Here is a 16360-nt window from a genome sequence, read left to right as displayed (position 1 = left end):
TGAGCTTATGTCTTTATACATCACCCAAGCTAGTAGAGCCAACCAATTGAAACCAATACCCTAAACCACCCTAAACCACCAATAGGAAACTTAGATGGAATTCTCCAATCATATTGCCCTCCTGTCATAGATCACCCACCTTCCAATTATATCAATGTTACTAAATAAAGATCTTCATTCATCCCCCTCGGTATCGAAGAATTTAATGTATAAATCCAAAAGGCCTCACGATAGTTAAGGCGAGCTGTCAAATCACCTCCACGAATTGAGCTATAAAGCTGCTCAATTATGGTCCACTTTAATTCTGAAAAATCTTGCCCTGCTTACACTAAATGCTGAACAATTGGTGCAGTCATTTTGACAGTATTGAATCGTGTCCTATGTTCCACCAATCTTACTTTAATGGGTCATGTGGTCTGCCCCACATAAATCTTGGGACATGAGCACATTATAGCATAGATCACATTCATAGAATTACAGTCTGTATATGTTTTTCTCCGTACCTTATATCCCGAAACCGGTTCTAACCACTCCTTTCCTGTTATGGTCAATTCACACCAACCACACAAATACCCACACACACACTATGTACTCCAATACACCACAATATAAACAATACCAATAAAATAATGTACTGGTCCTATCAGATCCTATCAGATCGTGCATATCGAGTGAGTGTTGATTTTTTCCATTTTTCACTTTATAATCAGCGCCTGTCGCGTATTAAAGTTTGGATGTCTCTGTTTTAAATATTCAAATACTTTTTCGTCGGAAGAGGAGCTGATGGGAAACTTCAATCACGTCTACCCACCAATCGTATAGTGGTTGTAGGACGTAATGGAGGACTTCTAGTTTGGACATGCGCGATTTCCTTGTCACAGCATTCCCATTAAAATGAGGACCTCACCGCCATGAACACTGTTGGATTTTTTTCTGTGAACAATTGTGATTCTCCTACCAGATCGTGCATATCGAGTGAGTGTTGATTTTTTCCATTTTTCACTTTATAATCAGCGCCTGTCGCGTATTAAAGTTTGGATGTCTCTGATTTAAATATTCAAATACTTTTTCGTCGGAAGAGGACCTGATGGGAAACTTCAATCACGTCTACCCACTAATCGTATAGTGGTTGTAGGACGTAATGGAGGACTTCTAGTTTGGACATGCGCAATTTCCTTGTAACAGCGTTCCCATTAAAATGAGGACCTGATGGAAGACTTTTTGGCGATACATACTAATACAGCAGCGTGAGTCGCGGGAGGACATGATAGAGATCTTCCTCCGAACCCTCCCGGAAGGGGAGGTAACAAGTTGGTGTTTCCGGAATAGGTGGATAAAAGGAGTCCGGGCGTTCGCCATTGTCAAATTGAGGCGGGTGAAATTATAGCCCGCATTTAAAAAAGTATTTGCACAGATGAAATCGCCGCATTAACGGTATTGAGAAGGATCGTTGAATTGGTGACCCGTGATTTCCCCTGAAGCAGGACTGCGGTCCGAAACATGGCCATGTCGGGACTTTTGGGACCTTTCCACTGTGGATAAGTATTCCTCATCGGTTATGCGGTATTAATTGGGAGTTCCCTATAATTTTCGTATAAACATTTTAAGATAACTTGAAAAACTAAGCAAACAAAAGGTATGCAGGATTTATTAAAAGTAATTCAGACCCCTATGACAAACGAGATGGTACAATATATGCCTACTCGTGAATAGAGGGTCTTACATAAGTATTTTGGCGACAGAGTGCTGTATGTAAAAAAGAGACCAATTCACACCAACTACATTGTCCACATTCAAAATGTCCTGATGGACTCACTGACTGGATATGACTTACCAGTTGTGAATGCACAACTTTATCCCGAATATTTGTCCCTCTGCTGGTGGCAATCTAAAGGCAAATCTTGAAATATTTCATGCAGTGCTAACACATGCCAATGTTTCTTAATGGCTGCAGTGATGATTCCCACTGCTGTGGTTTGTTTCAAAACACAAATAAGCCGTGATTGTTCTGTCACTGGTTTATATTGAAGTAGCTGCTGCCTCTCACTATATTTGGCCCATTTATATGTACACTGTATGGCTTTGTTGGGATACTCTCTTGTTAAAAATCTTTCCTTCAATATCTTTGCCTGTTTTTTAAATTCAAGGGTGCTGGAACAAATCCTTCTGACACTGACTTTGAGGAACAATTGATTTTTCCATCTACATGGTGGGAGCACATAGAAGGGTGGTACCAGTTTATAGATGCTATTTTCATGATATGGTCCAGTTCAGAAGCACAGCTTACAATTTACAGCTCATTACTCAGACAACACGGTTTCGTTTTTGGATGTGGCAGCGTCCTTTAATAATGGTCAATTCTAGACTACAGTGCATCGCAAGCCAACTGACAGGAATAATCTATTGAAATCTCATAGTCATCACGCCCGGAGTTTTAAAATGGGATTACCAGTCAGTCAGTTTTTCCATGTCAGAAGAATTTGTTCCAGCACACTGAAATTTAAAAAACAGGCAAAGATATTGAAGGAAAGATTTTTAGCAAGAGAGTATCCCAACAAAACAATACAGCGTGCATATAAATGGGCCAAATATAGTGAGAGGCACCAGCTACTTCAATATAACCCGGTGAAAGAACAATCACAGCTTATCTGTGTTTTGAAACAAACTACAGCAGTGGGAATCATCACTGCAGCCATTAAGAAACATTGGCATGTGTTAGCACTTCATGAAATATTTTGAGATTTGCCTTTGATTGCCACCAACAAAAAGACAAATATTCGGGATAAAGTTATGCATTCATAGCTGGTAAGTCATATCCAGTCAGTGAGTCCATCAGGACATTTTGAATGTGGACAATGTAGTTGGTGTAAACTGGCCATAACAGGCAAGGAGTGGTTAGAACCGGTTACGGGATCTAAGGTACGGAGAAAAACATATACAGACTGTAATTCTATGAATGTGATCTATGCTATAAAATGTTCATGTCCCAAGATTTATGTGGGGCAGATCACACGACCCATTAAAGTAAAATTGGTGGAACATAGGTCACAATTCAGTACTGTCAAAATGACTGCACCGATGGGGTTCAGCATTTAGTCGAAGCTGGGCACAATTTTTCAGAATTAAAGTAGACCGTAATTGAACAGCTTTATAGCTCAATTCATGGAGGTGATTTGACAGCTCGCCTTAACTATCGTGAGGCTTTTTGGATTTATACATTAAATACCTCAATACAGAGGGGGATGAATGAAGATCTTAATTTAGCAACACTGATATAATTGGAAGGTGGGTGCTCTATGATGGGAGGGAGAATTCCATCTAAGTTTCCTATTGGTGGTTTAGGGTATTGGTTTCGATTGGTTGGCTCTACTAGCTTGGATGACGTATAAAGACGTAAGCTCAAGGATCAGGTGATGTTGAATTGTGGAGTAAAGAAAGACCAGCAAGAAGAGTTTTGTTTTTACAGAATAACCTGTGGATCACATCATATATGGACATCCCCTGAGGAAGGACAGTCGGTTTGAATTGGGCAACAACGGTTTGCGAGAAACAGTTGGATAAGAAGTTGCTTGGGCAACATCAGTTTAGGCGAAATAGCAGCCATGCAAGTTGACTAATATCGCCATTCATTTCAAATTGTTCTTAAATAGCACTTAAATAACACACGAGGAAGGCGGTTGGAAGTTAATGATTATAATCAATTGATCCAACAGTGCCGTGGGGCATGCATAATTATATCGAACAGACAACCTCTGCTTTATAATATTATTAAGATGCTTTACAGACGGATTATAAAATCTGATTAACCATTGGGAATATCAATATTGTAAGTAATATAAAGAGATTGATTTTGGTTGATGCGAGGTGATGGATATAGTTGAATATCACCGAGAGTGGAGGATTGGTTTAGGTGTGTAACGTCTGAGTTAGCCAGCTAAATGCTTTTGAATATGGAACTCAAAATGTATTTAAACTATTGTAGCAGACAGAAAATGTGTTGAAATGTCACACATGTGAAACACCATCATCAAGGTTTCATCTCTTGTTTCTGTTTTGTTTCAAACCGGTGCAAGTTGCTCCTGACCACTTATCTATACAACATTTTCTTCTTGTGTATATTGAAGTCTTAAATGACTCTCTGAACAAAAGTGTTTTATAAATAAATGAATAAAAATATCTCTTATTTTTTTCCAGTTGTGTATTCTGCAAAGCTGATGAGCTGTTTACAGAGTATGAATCAAAGCTGTTCGCTCACACGTAAGTCTTTGGCTTGTGGTTTCCCTTCTTTGATCCTTTGCTGTACCTCTTCCTATCCCAGGTGATGCTATGTTTGTGGTTGACAAGATGCTAGTGTGATTGGTTATCTTTTTGTCTTTATCTGTATCGTCTGGAGCATTGAGCTATAAACACAGGAGAAATCCCAGATATGAGTATCTTTCTCTCTTCCCAGTTCTGTAAGACATTCGACAAGTCACTTCCTCAGCTTACCCAACTGTACTTGGATCCCATAATAGTAATGATAATATGGTTCCTTTTCTCTTCATCTTTTTAGAAATTTTCATGCACTCTCATTGCCAGTAATGTGCTTCCAGAACATGCACCTGAATGGGAATAGTATGTATGCTTCTCGGGTAATTGTAAAGAATTTTGGGATTCAGCCATCAGTAGATTGTCCCAAGGAATGAGTGGCCAGAAGTCCGGAGAGCAAGTCCATACAGACAACGATAAAGGCAAGAAAGGCACTTTCAAGAGAAATACAGACACATACCAGCAAGAACAGTTAGGCATCTTCCATCTGCACCAACCACCTTCCTCCCAGATTAAGCTCACAGTTGCAGATCGCTAGCAAAGGCATGGGTAGTGGTGGTAGGCCCCAATCCAAGGCAAGTAGCAGGTGCCTGGAATAAACAGACTTAAGTGTACCAGGAGACCAGAAATATGAAAGAAGTCAAGCAGGAATGCTGGACACAGAACAAGAAGCAATTAAGTCTTCTGGGCTCTGATAGTAGGAACGGAGCCAAGTATGAAGACCAAGCTCTGGCAACTAGCTCACAAAAGGCCAGAGTACAAATACATGTCCAGACAAGAAACAAGATGGCCTCTGAATGGAATATGAGGGGCATAGAGCTTGGAGGACTGAGCAGATAGCCCAAGTAACACAGCTCCACCTCTGGACCGGAAGCGAATACATGATAGGATCATCGCTTTATGATGCTATATATAATTTGACTCCATGCTATTGAATTCATTGTGCCCTTATGGATATACCCTCTTACATCAAGCTAGGCAGACTAAGAAAGGAGGAGGACAATACTGATTTATAAAGTCTCTGTAAGCGCACTTTTTTTTATATTGGGCATGGGTGTTAGAGTCTATCTGTAAAGTGCATAATTTGACCATTATTCTATTGATTCATCCACCTGGACATTTGTTGTTTTGGGTTGATTTTATATCTGCATTGCACCTCCAAAATAACAAGTTAGTTTTAATTGGCAATTTTATCATTCATATATATAGCCAGCTCAAGAGTTTGTTACAAGATTTTCTTTCTTTTTTAAATGTACTTGGGCTGGGGTAGGTGACCCATTAGGGTCATATTTTAGATTTATTAATAATCCCCAAGAGCCATATAAACTATAATAAATCTGTAAGATGGTCTGATCACTATTTGATTACATTTAATCTTTTTCTCCCATTGAGAATACCAAGTGACTGCCAAGAGGTTTGGAAACAATATCAAGGGGTAATCAAGTTTGACGTTTTCAAGGATGAATGGAAAAAAATTAAAAATAATTTAGTTTATGAATCCTCCACCACCTTAGTGGAAATCTTAATTGCTGCCTTAGTGACCCTTACAGAAAAAGTAGCCCCATTAAGAATTAAAAAGCTACAGCACGCAAAGCCACAGGGCTTCGAGAAAGGGGCGTAGGTGGGACTGTCCATGGGGTGGGGCTAGAGGCCCCCGGCACAGCGGCCATTTGACGCTGTGCCAGGGGATCATGTGCCGGCGTGCGCAACCTGTGCCTGACCCAAGGCAGGCGCAACAGGTAAAACAAAAATTCCCTGTAGGTACCAGGATCAGTCCAGATCGCTGGGTTGTGTCTCCCTTCCAGCAGATGGAGTCAGAGAAAAAACTGAAAGGCACCTCCTCTTACCATGGTGTGCCACCTGCGATCCTTCAGTATTTCTCTGACGTCAGCAGATGAAGATGACAGAACCTGCGGTCCTGATCCATTTAAACAACAACAACAACAAAAAAAACAGGGAAAGCAAAGCAAGCCAGGAATAGTAAGACCTAGGGGACTTTGCTTTCTACCAGTGGCTAAATCAAGCTTTAAAAAAAAAAAAAAAGCAATAGTTAGTTTTCTTTCTGGAGGTGACAGAGTCAGTCCTCCCAAGGCTGCTGCCTTGGTTGAGGCACGGCTGGGGTTAGATACTCCATTAGCCATTTTTCTGGAGCCGCTTCTTCTGCTGGTGAGTAGGGGGATTAACCAGTGGGCCGGTCCCTCCCCCTTGCCCCCTGAGACGGCATAATTCCTCGGGGGGGGGGGGGGGGTTTGCCTGTGCCATGACTGAGATCCCAGGGGCGTTTTTTCCCCCTGGGTGGCTGCATGTCAGCGTTTTTGAAAAAAAAAAAAGAATAAGCTTGTTCTACCGTACGCACAAGTTTCCCGGGGCTCCAGAAGGGCGATTTTCGCCGCTTTTTTCGGCTTCCTGCTTGCTCCCTCTCCGCGGGCATGCCGTGGGGTTTGCCGTGTTCTGCATGCGGGGAGCCGGTGACACGGCTCTCCCGCGATGGTCTGTGTACACTGTGCCTCCCGGGAGGGGAGGGACCGTCGGGGAGCAGCAGCGGGTCGTTTTCGGCGCCCTCCTAGGGCACAGGAGGAATTTGCGCCTCTGCCGGGCTCGGCCTGCCCCATCCCCTTCTAGCGCGGGAATGGCGGCCATTTTGCCTCCACCATGCTCCAGTGGAGGGCTGGATGCAGGGGGAGGGGAGATCCCTCCTCCTCTCTCCCCACCGAATTTGAACCCTGTTAGACAGCGGCTTCCAGTGCCTGCTTCTCCTCCAAGCTCTGACCCTCCCACGGGGGGGAGGGGCCTTAAGGGGCATCTTCCCTTTTCTTACAAATTTGATCTTTTAATGCATAAGGCCTTTTTGGAGGCAGAGGCTGAATTGCAGGCTGAGGAGCCTCTGCCTGCGAAGGTGACTAGGCTTTCTGGAAGGTCCGATTGCTCCAGAGGCAGGACAAGCCGTGCGGATTTGGATCCCTCCGGGACCCCGGCTTCTGATCTACCGGATCCCCCTTTGCTGGGCCCTCTCCTCGTGGATATTGGCGGGGATGTTGATGAGCCCACCCCAGTTGAGGGGGATGACCCAAGGGTCCTCAGATTGTTTCAGAGGGAGGAGCTTGATCTTTTAATCCCTCGTGTTCTGACAGAGTCGGTATTCAGGCGCCGCAGCCTACCTCAGAGGCTACTAAGGGGGACCCCATTCTCTCGGTGCTTCAGGCCTCTCCTAAAGCTTTTCCTTTTCATCCGATGCTACTGTAACTCGTGACCCAAGAATGGGAGGCTCCAGAGGCCAGCTTTCAGGTGGTGCGAGCCATGGAGAAGCTCTACCCACTGCCAGATGAGTCCTTGGCCATCCTTAAGGTCCCTAAAGTGGACGCGGCTGTTTCAGCCATCACTAAGTGGACGACCATTCTGGTAGCAGGAGCTGCCGCTCTTAAGGATCTTCAGGATAGGAAGCTGGAGGTCCTTCTCAAGTGGATTTTAGAGGTCTCGGCGCTTTGCTTTAGGGTGGCGGTCTGCAGTAGCCTCATGCAAAGGGCAACTCTTCGTTGGGTGCAGCAGTTGCTCACCACACAGGAGTTGCCTCCAGCGGAGGCGGAGCAGGCAGATCGCATGGAGGCGGTCATGGCTTACACCGCAGATGCCTTCTATGATCTTCTTCGGACGTCTTCGCACAATATGGCTTCGGCGATCTCTGCTAGAAGGCTTCTGTGGCTCCGCAACTGGTCGGCAGATGTTTACTCCAAGGCTCAGCTAGGCAATCTTGCTTTAAAGGGAAATTATTGTTCGGGAATGATCTGGAAATCCTTATCAAATCCCTTGGAGACAATAAGGTGTACAAGTTATCAGAGGACAAGCCTAGAGCCTCCAGGTCCTTTGGGTCAGCGCACCCTTGGTACCGGGGACAGCGCAAGTTTCAGCAGCCTAGGGCTCCAGCCTTCACTCTACGTCAGCCGCCGACAAGGTCTCAGGCTTGGTCTCATTCCTTTCACGGCCGCAGGCCTCTCCGCGACGGGAGACCTCAGGGATCTTCCGGGGGCAAGTCCTCCCAATGAAGGTGTCCTGGCCCACTTCTCTGTTCCGGTGATAGGCGGCCACCTGTCTTTATTCTTCAAGGAGTGGGTCAAGATTATGTCAGACCACTGGGTTCTAAGCATCATCGAACACAGCTATGCTTTGGATTTTGCACGCCCGTTGTGGGACCTGTTCTTGATGTCGCCCTGCAGGGCCCGCGCGAAACGGACAGCGGTGCTTCAAACCCTGGGCCAATTGAAAGCACTGGGATCCATTGTCTCGGTCCCGCCGAAGGAATGCAGGACCGGCAGATACTCGCCCAATCTTGGATTTGAAGAAAGTGAACAAAGCGCTTCGGTTACCCCGTTTTCGCATGGAAACTCTCCGTTCAGTCATTGCGGCCATCCACTCCGTCGAATATTTGGGTTCTTTAGACCTGACGGAAGCGTATCTTCACATAGGGATCCGCGAACAGTATTGGCGTTTTCTCCGGTTCATGATCCTGAGCGAGCATTATCAGTTTCAGCCACTCCCGTTGGGATTGACGACAGCTCCCCGCGTCTTCACCAAAGTAATGGTGGTAGTAGCTGCAGCCCTCAGGCGGGAGGGGATTTTGGTTCATCCCTGTCTGGACTATTGGCTCATCCGCGCAAAGTCGGAGGAGCTTTGCAGGGCAGCGGTTCAATCAGTAGTGGCCCGGCTCCAATCCCTTGGTTGGGTCGTCAACTTTGCCAAGAGCCAATTAGTCCCGTCCCAGGTGCTGAACTTTTTGGGTGCTCAGTACGACACATCGGTCGACAAGGTTTTTCTCATGCAGGAGTGAATCGACAAGTTAACGGTGCAGATACTGCGGCTGTTGTCTCTATCGCTACCCCGGGTTTGGGATTACTTACAGGTGCTTGGTTCTATTGCGCCTACTCTAAAATGAGTCTCTTGGGCCTTTGCTCATATGAGACCCTTGCAGAGGGCGTTACTTTCTCATTGGGACCCAAAGTCGGAAGAGTTCCAAATCCGATTGCCACTCTTGGAGCCCGCCAGGTCCAGCCTCCGTTGGTGGTTGATTCCGGCCCACGTGCAGCGCGGAATGGACCTGGAGGAGCCCCAGTGAGTGGTCGTGACGACAGAAGCCAGCCTTTCTGGCTGGGATGCAGTTTGTCAGTCGAGGGCAGCACAGGGCAGCAGGCGAAATGGTCCATAAATCTCTTGGAAACCAGGGCAGTACGTCTGGCATTGCACAGTTTCCTTCCCCTGGTGAGCCATTGATCAGTGCGAGTATTGTCCGACAATGCGACAACGGTGGCTTACATCAATCGTCAGGGGGGAACCAGAAGTCGTCCCGTGGCATTGGAAGCTGATCGGCTAATGCTCTGGGCGGAACGCCATCTGGTCTGGCTGGCAGCTTCCCACATAGCCGGGATTGACAACGTTCAGGCGGATTTTCTCAGTCGCCAGCATCTCGATCCTGGAGAGTGGGAACTTTCCGAGGAGGCAATGCATCTCCTGACTCGTCAGTGGAGTGTTCCTCGCCTGGACTTGATGGTGACTCAGAGAAATGCGAAGGCGGCTCGGTTCTTCAGTTGCAGGAGGGAACACAGGGCGGAAGGTGTCGACGCTTTGGTCCTGCCGTGGCCTCGTGACAATCTACTGTACGTCTTTCCTCCCTGGCCATTGGTTGGCAAAGTCTTGTGAAGGATAGAGGCTTACACGGGATCAGTCATTCTTGTGGCTCCAGAGTGGCCACGGCGGCCATGGTTTGCAGATCTGATCAACTTAGCAGTGGACGGTTCTCTTCGGCTCAGTCATCTACCGAATCTTCTTCGGCAAGGTCCAGTATTTTTCGATCAAGTGGATCGCTTTTGTCTAGCGGCTTGGCTTATGAGAGGCAGCTGTTGAGGAAGAAAGGTTATACGGATTCCATTATTTCCATCCTCCTGCAGGCGCAAAAAATGTCTACCCTGCTCACCTATGCTCGAGTCTGGAAGGTTTTCGATTCCTGGTGTAGCGGGTTGAATGTATCCCCGCGGCGTTCCTCAATTGTCCATATTCTGGCGTTCTTGCAGGAGGGTCTGAAGAAAGGCTTGGCATGCAGTTTTCTCAAGGGTTCAAATAGCGGCCCTGGGATGTTTATGGGGGAAGATTGACGGGACATCTCTGGCAGCTCATCAGGATGTAACACGTTTCCTGAGAGGTGCTAACCATTTGAACCCTCAGGTTTGTCCAGTGTGTCCTTCCTGGAGTATGAATCAAGTTCTCCGTGGCTTGTGCAGTCTTCTGTTTGAGTCTTTGAAACAGGCCACCTTGAAAGATTTGACTCTTAAGACGATTTTCCTGGTGGCTATCACTTCAGCACAGCACATCTCCGAGCTTCAAGCTTTGTCATGTAGGGAACCTTTTCTCCGGATTTCGGATTCAGGGACGGTGCCCTCCTTTCTACTGAAGGTTGTGTTGGAGTTTCATTTGAATCAGACCGTGGAGTTGCCTGCCTTCACAGATTTGGATCGGAGTTCGCCCCAGGGTCGCGACTTGCGAAGATTAGATGTGCGGCGTATTCTGCCCCGCTATCTGGAGGTAACCAATCCTTTTCGTTTGTCTGATCATCTGTTCATTTTATGGAGTGGTCCTAAGAAAAGACATAAGGCAAGTAAAGCCACTATTGCCTGATGGTTGAAGGAAGCAATAACTTTGACATATATATGTCTTGGGCACGCAGTACCGGAAGGTTTAAAAGCGCATTCAATTCGATCTCAGGCGGCATCTTAGGCAGAGTGTCCGTTTGTTTCACCACAAGAAATTTTCAGAGCGGCTACTTGGAAATCTTTACACACTTTTGCTAAGCATTACCGTTTGGACGTCCGTGCTCCGGATGGCGACTGTTTTGGTAGTAGTGTTCGAGCGGGACTCTCCAGGTCCCACCCCATTTAGGGTAGCTTGGGTACATCCCAGCGGCCTGGACTGATCCTGGTATGTATAGGGAAAGGAAAATTGGGTTCTTACCTGCTAATTTTCATTCCTGTAGTACCAAGGATCAGTCCAGACGCCTGCCCATGGTATCTGGAGACTCCGTTCGCTATCATATTTTATTCTGCAGAATATTCTCAAGTGGACAGCATTGGCGTTGCATATGGAAGTACTCCCTCCATTTACATAAGTTCCAGAAGTTATGCAGTTTCTTTCATTAGGTGGTTTGATATAGCCATTGGTTCTTCTGTTGAGGTTATGATATGTTTCATTCTGCTATGGTATGGATTATATTGAAGGATCGCAGGTGGCACACCAGGGTAAGAGGGGGTGCCTTTCAGTTTTTTCTCTGACTCCATCTGCTGGAAGGGAGACACGACCCAGCGGTCTGGACTGATCTTTGGTACTACAGGAACGAAAATTAGCAGGTAAGAACCCAATTTTCCTTTTTTTTTGGGGGGGGGGGGTCTAAGTTAGGGCTAGGAGGGTAGGTTAGGGGAAGGGAGATTAGTGTAGGGGGTGGGAAGTTCCTTCCTAGTCTGCTCCGAAATTGGAGCGGACTGGGAGGGTACTGTGCAAGGCCACGGGTGTCGGCGCCCACAGGATGCACAAGTGTACACCCCTCCCCTGCGCGAGCCGACCCCCGATTTTATAATATGCACGCACGTTATAAAATCGGGCATCCATGAGCGCACGCGCACGCGTCTTAAAATCTGTCCCAAAGCAAGTAACTAGGAGGCCTATGTGCGTGCCTAGATTAGATATAATGATTTATTTGAGAGAACCAGGAAATCATATTTTCAACTAGGTTGTTAACCTCATTAAATTTCCCTTATGAGCTCTTTTCAATAGTGTCCTGTATGTTGAAAACACCTAAAGTTCCATTTGAGAGATTTGCTGATTTCTTTCTTAATAAAGTGGGAAACCTAATCCCTGTAGCCAAATTGGGGGAAGTCCCTGTTTCAAATTTAGAACAATGAAATGTCCCTGTGACCCTGAACATTTTTCATTATATTTCAGTTGTCAAAGTGGAGGGACTAATGTCCATGTTGAAATCTTCCTCATCATCCAGCCTGATCTGGCTAGATGCATGGGTTATGCTCCCTAGCCAGCAGATGGAAACCAAGAACTATTTATTTTATGTATTATTGTGAAAAACTTTTATATACCAACATTCTAATTTTCAATCATGATGGCTTACAAAAATAAAATAAGAAATTTAAAAGTAGTTGGAAAATACATTAAATTAAAATACCAAGTTATGACAGCAACATATTATCAAATTAGATCATAAAAATAAAATTAAATAAATACAAGCTTAAGATATCAAAAACATAAAAAACAATAAAATGCCTTCAGCTCAAAATAGTATACAAATCCTGGCCACTAAAGCTCTCCGCACTCGGGCTACAGCAGATAGTAGGCAAGCATATCCCATGCTGTATCTGAGACTCGGGTTTTTTTAGGCCAGGTGTTGAAGACGTTTGGTTTTGTAAGCTCCTGGGTTGATTAGTCCTTGACATCCTCCCCCAGTGGATCCTAGTCTTAAAGCCAGGAGGCATCCTGTAAATATCCTTTTCCTCCTCACACCCTCTTGGGTGGTATGGGGGGATTCGTCTCTCTCCTTTTTCTGCAGTCTCTTCTCTGAGGTGTCTGTTTTTGCCTTTGTTTTCCCTTCTTGTTTGTGCTGAGCAGACTTAGTTTTAAAGAAAAAAGATTGAGCTTTTCTCAGTGGTAGCTTTACTATGGAGCCTTTCTGGAGCCGGTTTCTTCAAAAGCAGATATTTACTGGTGTTTTTGGTTTTTCCTGAGGTCCAAGTAGAGTGAGTATGGTGGTGCAGGAGCACAGGAAAGCCCCTGCTTTGCACTGGCTGTGCCATGCATCAGGCCTTGCTGGGGGCAGAGGAGAATTGTGCAAGCCCTGCATGAAGGAGGAGGAGAGAGATGGGCACCTGGAGCTGGTTTGGGGAAGCTGCTGCTGTGAGTTCATTGGGCCAACCAGTTCCCACTGGTGCACTTGCTGCTATGGCAAATCCAATGACCATGTTGGAACCACGGAAGGGAGGAAGCTCAGACAGGAATCCTCTGTCCTTTGCTTCTGTAGCACTGGAGCTAATTTCAGCGGCCTTGGGGGATGCAGGGGATGGATGGGCAGTGTAATAGGCTCTGCTTCAGCCTGGTCTTCGTTGTCAGTAGAGTTTTTAAATATCAATAGGCGTTCTGCCTGGGACAGCCACCAGCTCTGAGATCCATTGTTGTCTCTTCCTCTTCACAGGTTCCTCAAAGTTTCTCCCTCAGGTTTAGGAAGGAATATGAAGAGGATTTAAAGAATATCTTGTCCTATGTATCTGAGGCTTCCATGGGAGATTTAGTGGGAGTAATGGTGAGCTGGAAGAGTGGGAGTATGCCTCCAAGGACAGGAGGAGCTTTCTTCACTCATTTCTCAGTCCTTAGGGATTTTGAATATTGCTAAGGAGAAAGGTGAGGAAGCAGAGTCTGTGAGGATCTGATTGTGGTGGGGCTTGCCCCAAATCAATTTGTGAGCTGATTTCAGCAGTGTGGAATTCCCCAGAAGTTAGCTTTAGGGGAGGTAGAGCCATGATGAGGCTTTATCATCTGAGTGCAAAAGAAAATGAAAAGCTAAAGGTTCCCAAAGTGGATGTGCTAGTCTGTGCAGTGACCAGGAGGACTACAATCCTTGTTGAAGACAGTGCTTCTCAGTGGAAGGGAGTGGACAGTGGAGTGCCTCAGGGATCTGTATTGGGACCCTTACTTTTCAATATATTTATAAATGATCTGGAAAGAAATACGACGAGTGAGATAATCAAATTTGCAGATGACACAAAATTGTTCAGAGTAGTTAAATCACAAGCAGTTTGTGATAAATTGCAGGAAGACCTTGTGAGACTGGAAAATTGGGCATCCAAATGGCAGATGAAATTTAATGTGGATAAGTGCAAGGTGATGCATATAGGGAAAAATAACCCATGCTATAATTACACAATGTTGGGTTCCATATTAGGTGCTACAACCCAAGAAAGAGATCTAAGTGTCATAGTGGATAACACATTGAAATTGTCGGTTCAGTGTGCTGCGGCAGTCAAAAAAAGCAAACACAATGATGGGAATTATTAGAAAGGGAATGGTGAATAAAACAGAAAATGTCAAAATGCCTCTGTATCGCTCCATGGTGAGACCGCACCTTGAATACTGTGTACAATTCTGGTCGCCGCATCTCAAAAAAGATATAAATGGAGAAGGTACAGAGAAGGGCTACCAAAATGATAAGGGGAATGGAACAACTCCCCTATAAGGAAAGACTAAAGAGGTTAGGACTTTTCAGCTTGGAGAAGAGACGACTGAGGGGGGATATGATAGAGATGTTAAAAATCATGAGAGGTCTAGAACGGGTAGATGTGAATCGGTTATTTACTCTTTCGGATAGTAGAAAAACTAGGGGGCACTCCATGAAGTTAGCATGGGGCACATTTAAAACTAATCGGAGAAAATTCTTTTTTACTCAACGCACAATTAAACTCTGGAATTTGTTGCCAGAGGATGTGGTTAGTGCAGTTAGTATAGCTGTGTTTAAAAAAGGATTAAATAAGTTCTTGGAGGAGAAGTCCATTACCTGCTATTAAGTTCACTTAGAGAATAGCCACTGCCATTAGCAATGGTAACATGAAATAGACTTAGTTTTTGGGACCTTGCCAGGTTCTTATGGCCTGGATTGGCCACTGTTGGAATCAGGATGCTGCCCTTGATGGACCCTTGGTCTGACCCAGTATGGCATTTTCTTATGTTCTTATGTTCATCTAGAATAGGAGAATTGAGATGGCTCTTTAAAAAGCTTTGATGTTGCCGGTCTGGCTTTTCATGCTGCTGTTTGTAGTGGCATAGGAGCTAGGGCCAGGCTTTGCTTTGTGCAATGTATCCAAGAGTGTCTTTGAAGGAGCTGTTTCTATTCTAGAGGAAACGCTCCAAATAGAACCTGAAGCAGCATTTCTAGTAGATGGATTTTACGATTTTGTTCAGGCTATGGCCAGGAGTATGGTTTCCATATTGGCAGCCAAGCATTTGATGTGGCTGCGTGACTGGTCAGTGGATGCTATTTCTAAAACCCAGTTAGTGTGAAGTTCTCTTTTAAAGGGGTCAATTTGAAGACATTTGTAAAGGGAGAGTTAAAAATTTCCAGGTTGCTGGAGGATAGACCAAAAGGGGCTTTTTGCCCTATGTCTGCTATAAGCCTGAATTGGGACATCAGGCTCGAAAAAAGGAAAAATCTTTGGACAGCCAGTGTCCCAGGCCTTATAGTAGGTTTCAGCTCTTTTGTGCTAATAAAAGAGTTCCAAGGACTCCAGCACTGGCGCAATAGCAAATGCTAACACTTTCAGTTTCAGGTCCTTCCATTTGATATAGCCATGACTCCAAGGACCTTTACCAAAGTGATGGTGCTAGTTGCAGTGGTCCTTCAGCAGGAAGGTATTCTAGTTCACCCATATCTGGACAGTTGATTGATCTGAACAAAGTCAAAGCACAAAGGCGAGTCAGCAATTGCCAGAGTGATTTAGTTACTTCAGAAGCTGGGATGAGTGATCATTTCTCAAAAAAGCAGGTTAATTCCAACCCAGACTCTGGAATATCTGAGAGCATTGTTCGACACAAAGACGGGTTGGGTTCATCTGATGAAAAAAAGGATTTGGAAGTTGTGGGAGCAGGTGAGACTCATATTGAGTTTGCAGTTCGCAATGGCCTGGAGATATCTGCAGGTTCTGGGATAAATCACAATGACACTGGAGCTGGTACTGTGAGCAAGGGCTTACATGAGACCTTTGCAGAGGGACTTGCTGTCCAGTTTTATACCAAGAGCCTGGTATTGCCAGAAGAGACCAGACACAATTTAGCTTGGTGGCTACAGTCTAAAATTCAGTGTGGATTTGGAATCATCGACATAGATAGTGCTGATTACCAATGCCAGTCATTTTGGTTGTGGAGCATATTTGCAAGATCAGATGGCCCAGGGAACCTGTTCAGCACAGGAGGCCAGATGGTCATCATTTGCAGATGAGCAATCAGGTTGGCACTCTTGCATTTT

At 45.3% G+C, this 16360-nt stretch overlaps 1 protein-coding gene across 2 annotated transcripts in view; it reads left to right on the top strand.

The window, feature by feature from the left end:
- SHPRH (SNF2 histone linker PHD RING helicase) overlaps positions 1 to 16360 on the top strand; it is a 425259-nt gene that overhangs the window by 319218 nt on the left and 89681 nt on the right. For both annotated transcript variants that reach the window (XM_029594036.1, XM_029594035.1), the window contains one exon: positions 4195 to 4257. In XM_029594036.1, coding sequence (XP_029449896.1) covers positions 4195 to 4257 — 63 coding nt within the window. The remainder of the gene's footprint in view (positions 1 to 4194; positions 4258 to 16360) is intronic.

The sequence above is a fragment of the Rhinatrema bivittatum genome, chromosome 3 (assembly GCF_901001135.1).
Source record: "Rhinatrema bivittatum chromosome 3, aRhiBiv1.1, whole genome shotgun sequence".
Classification (NCBI taxonomy): domain Eukaryota; kingdom Metazoa; phylum Chordata; class Amphibia; order Gymnophiona; family Rhinatrematidae; genus Rhinatrema; species Rhinatrema bivittatum.
This window is presented reverse-complemented; position numbering and strand designations above follow the sequence as displayed.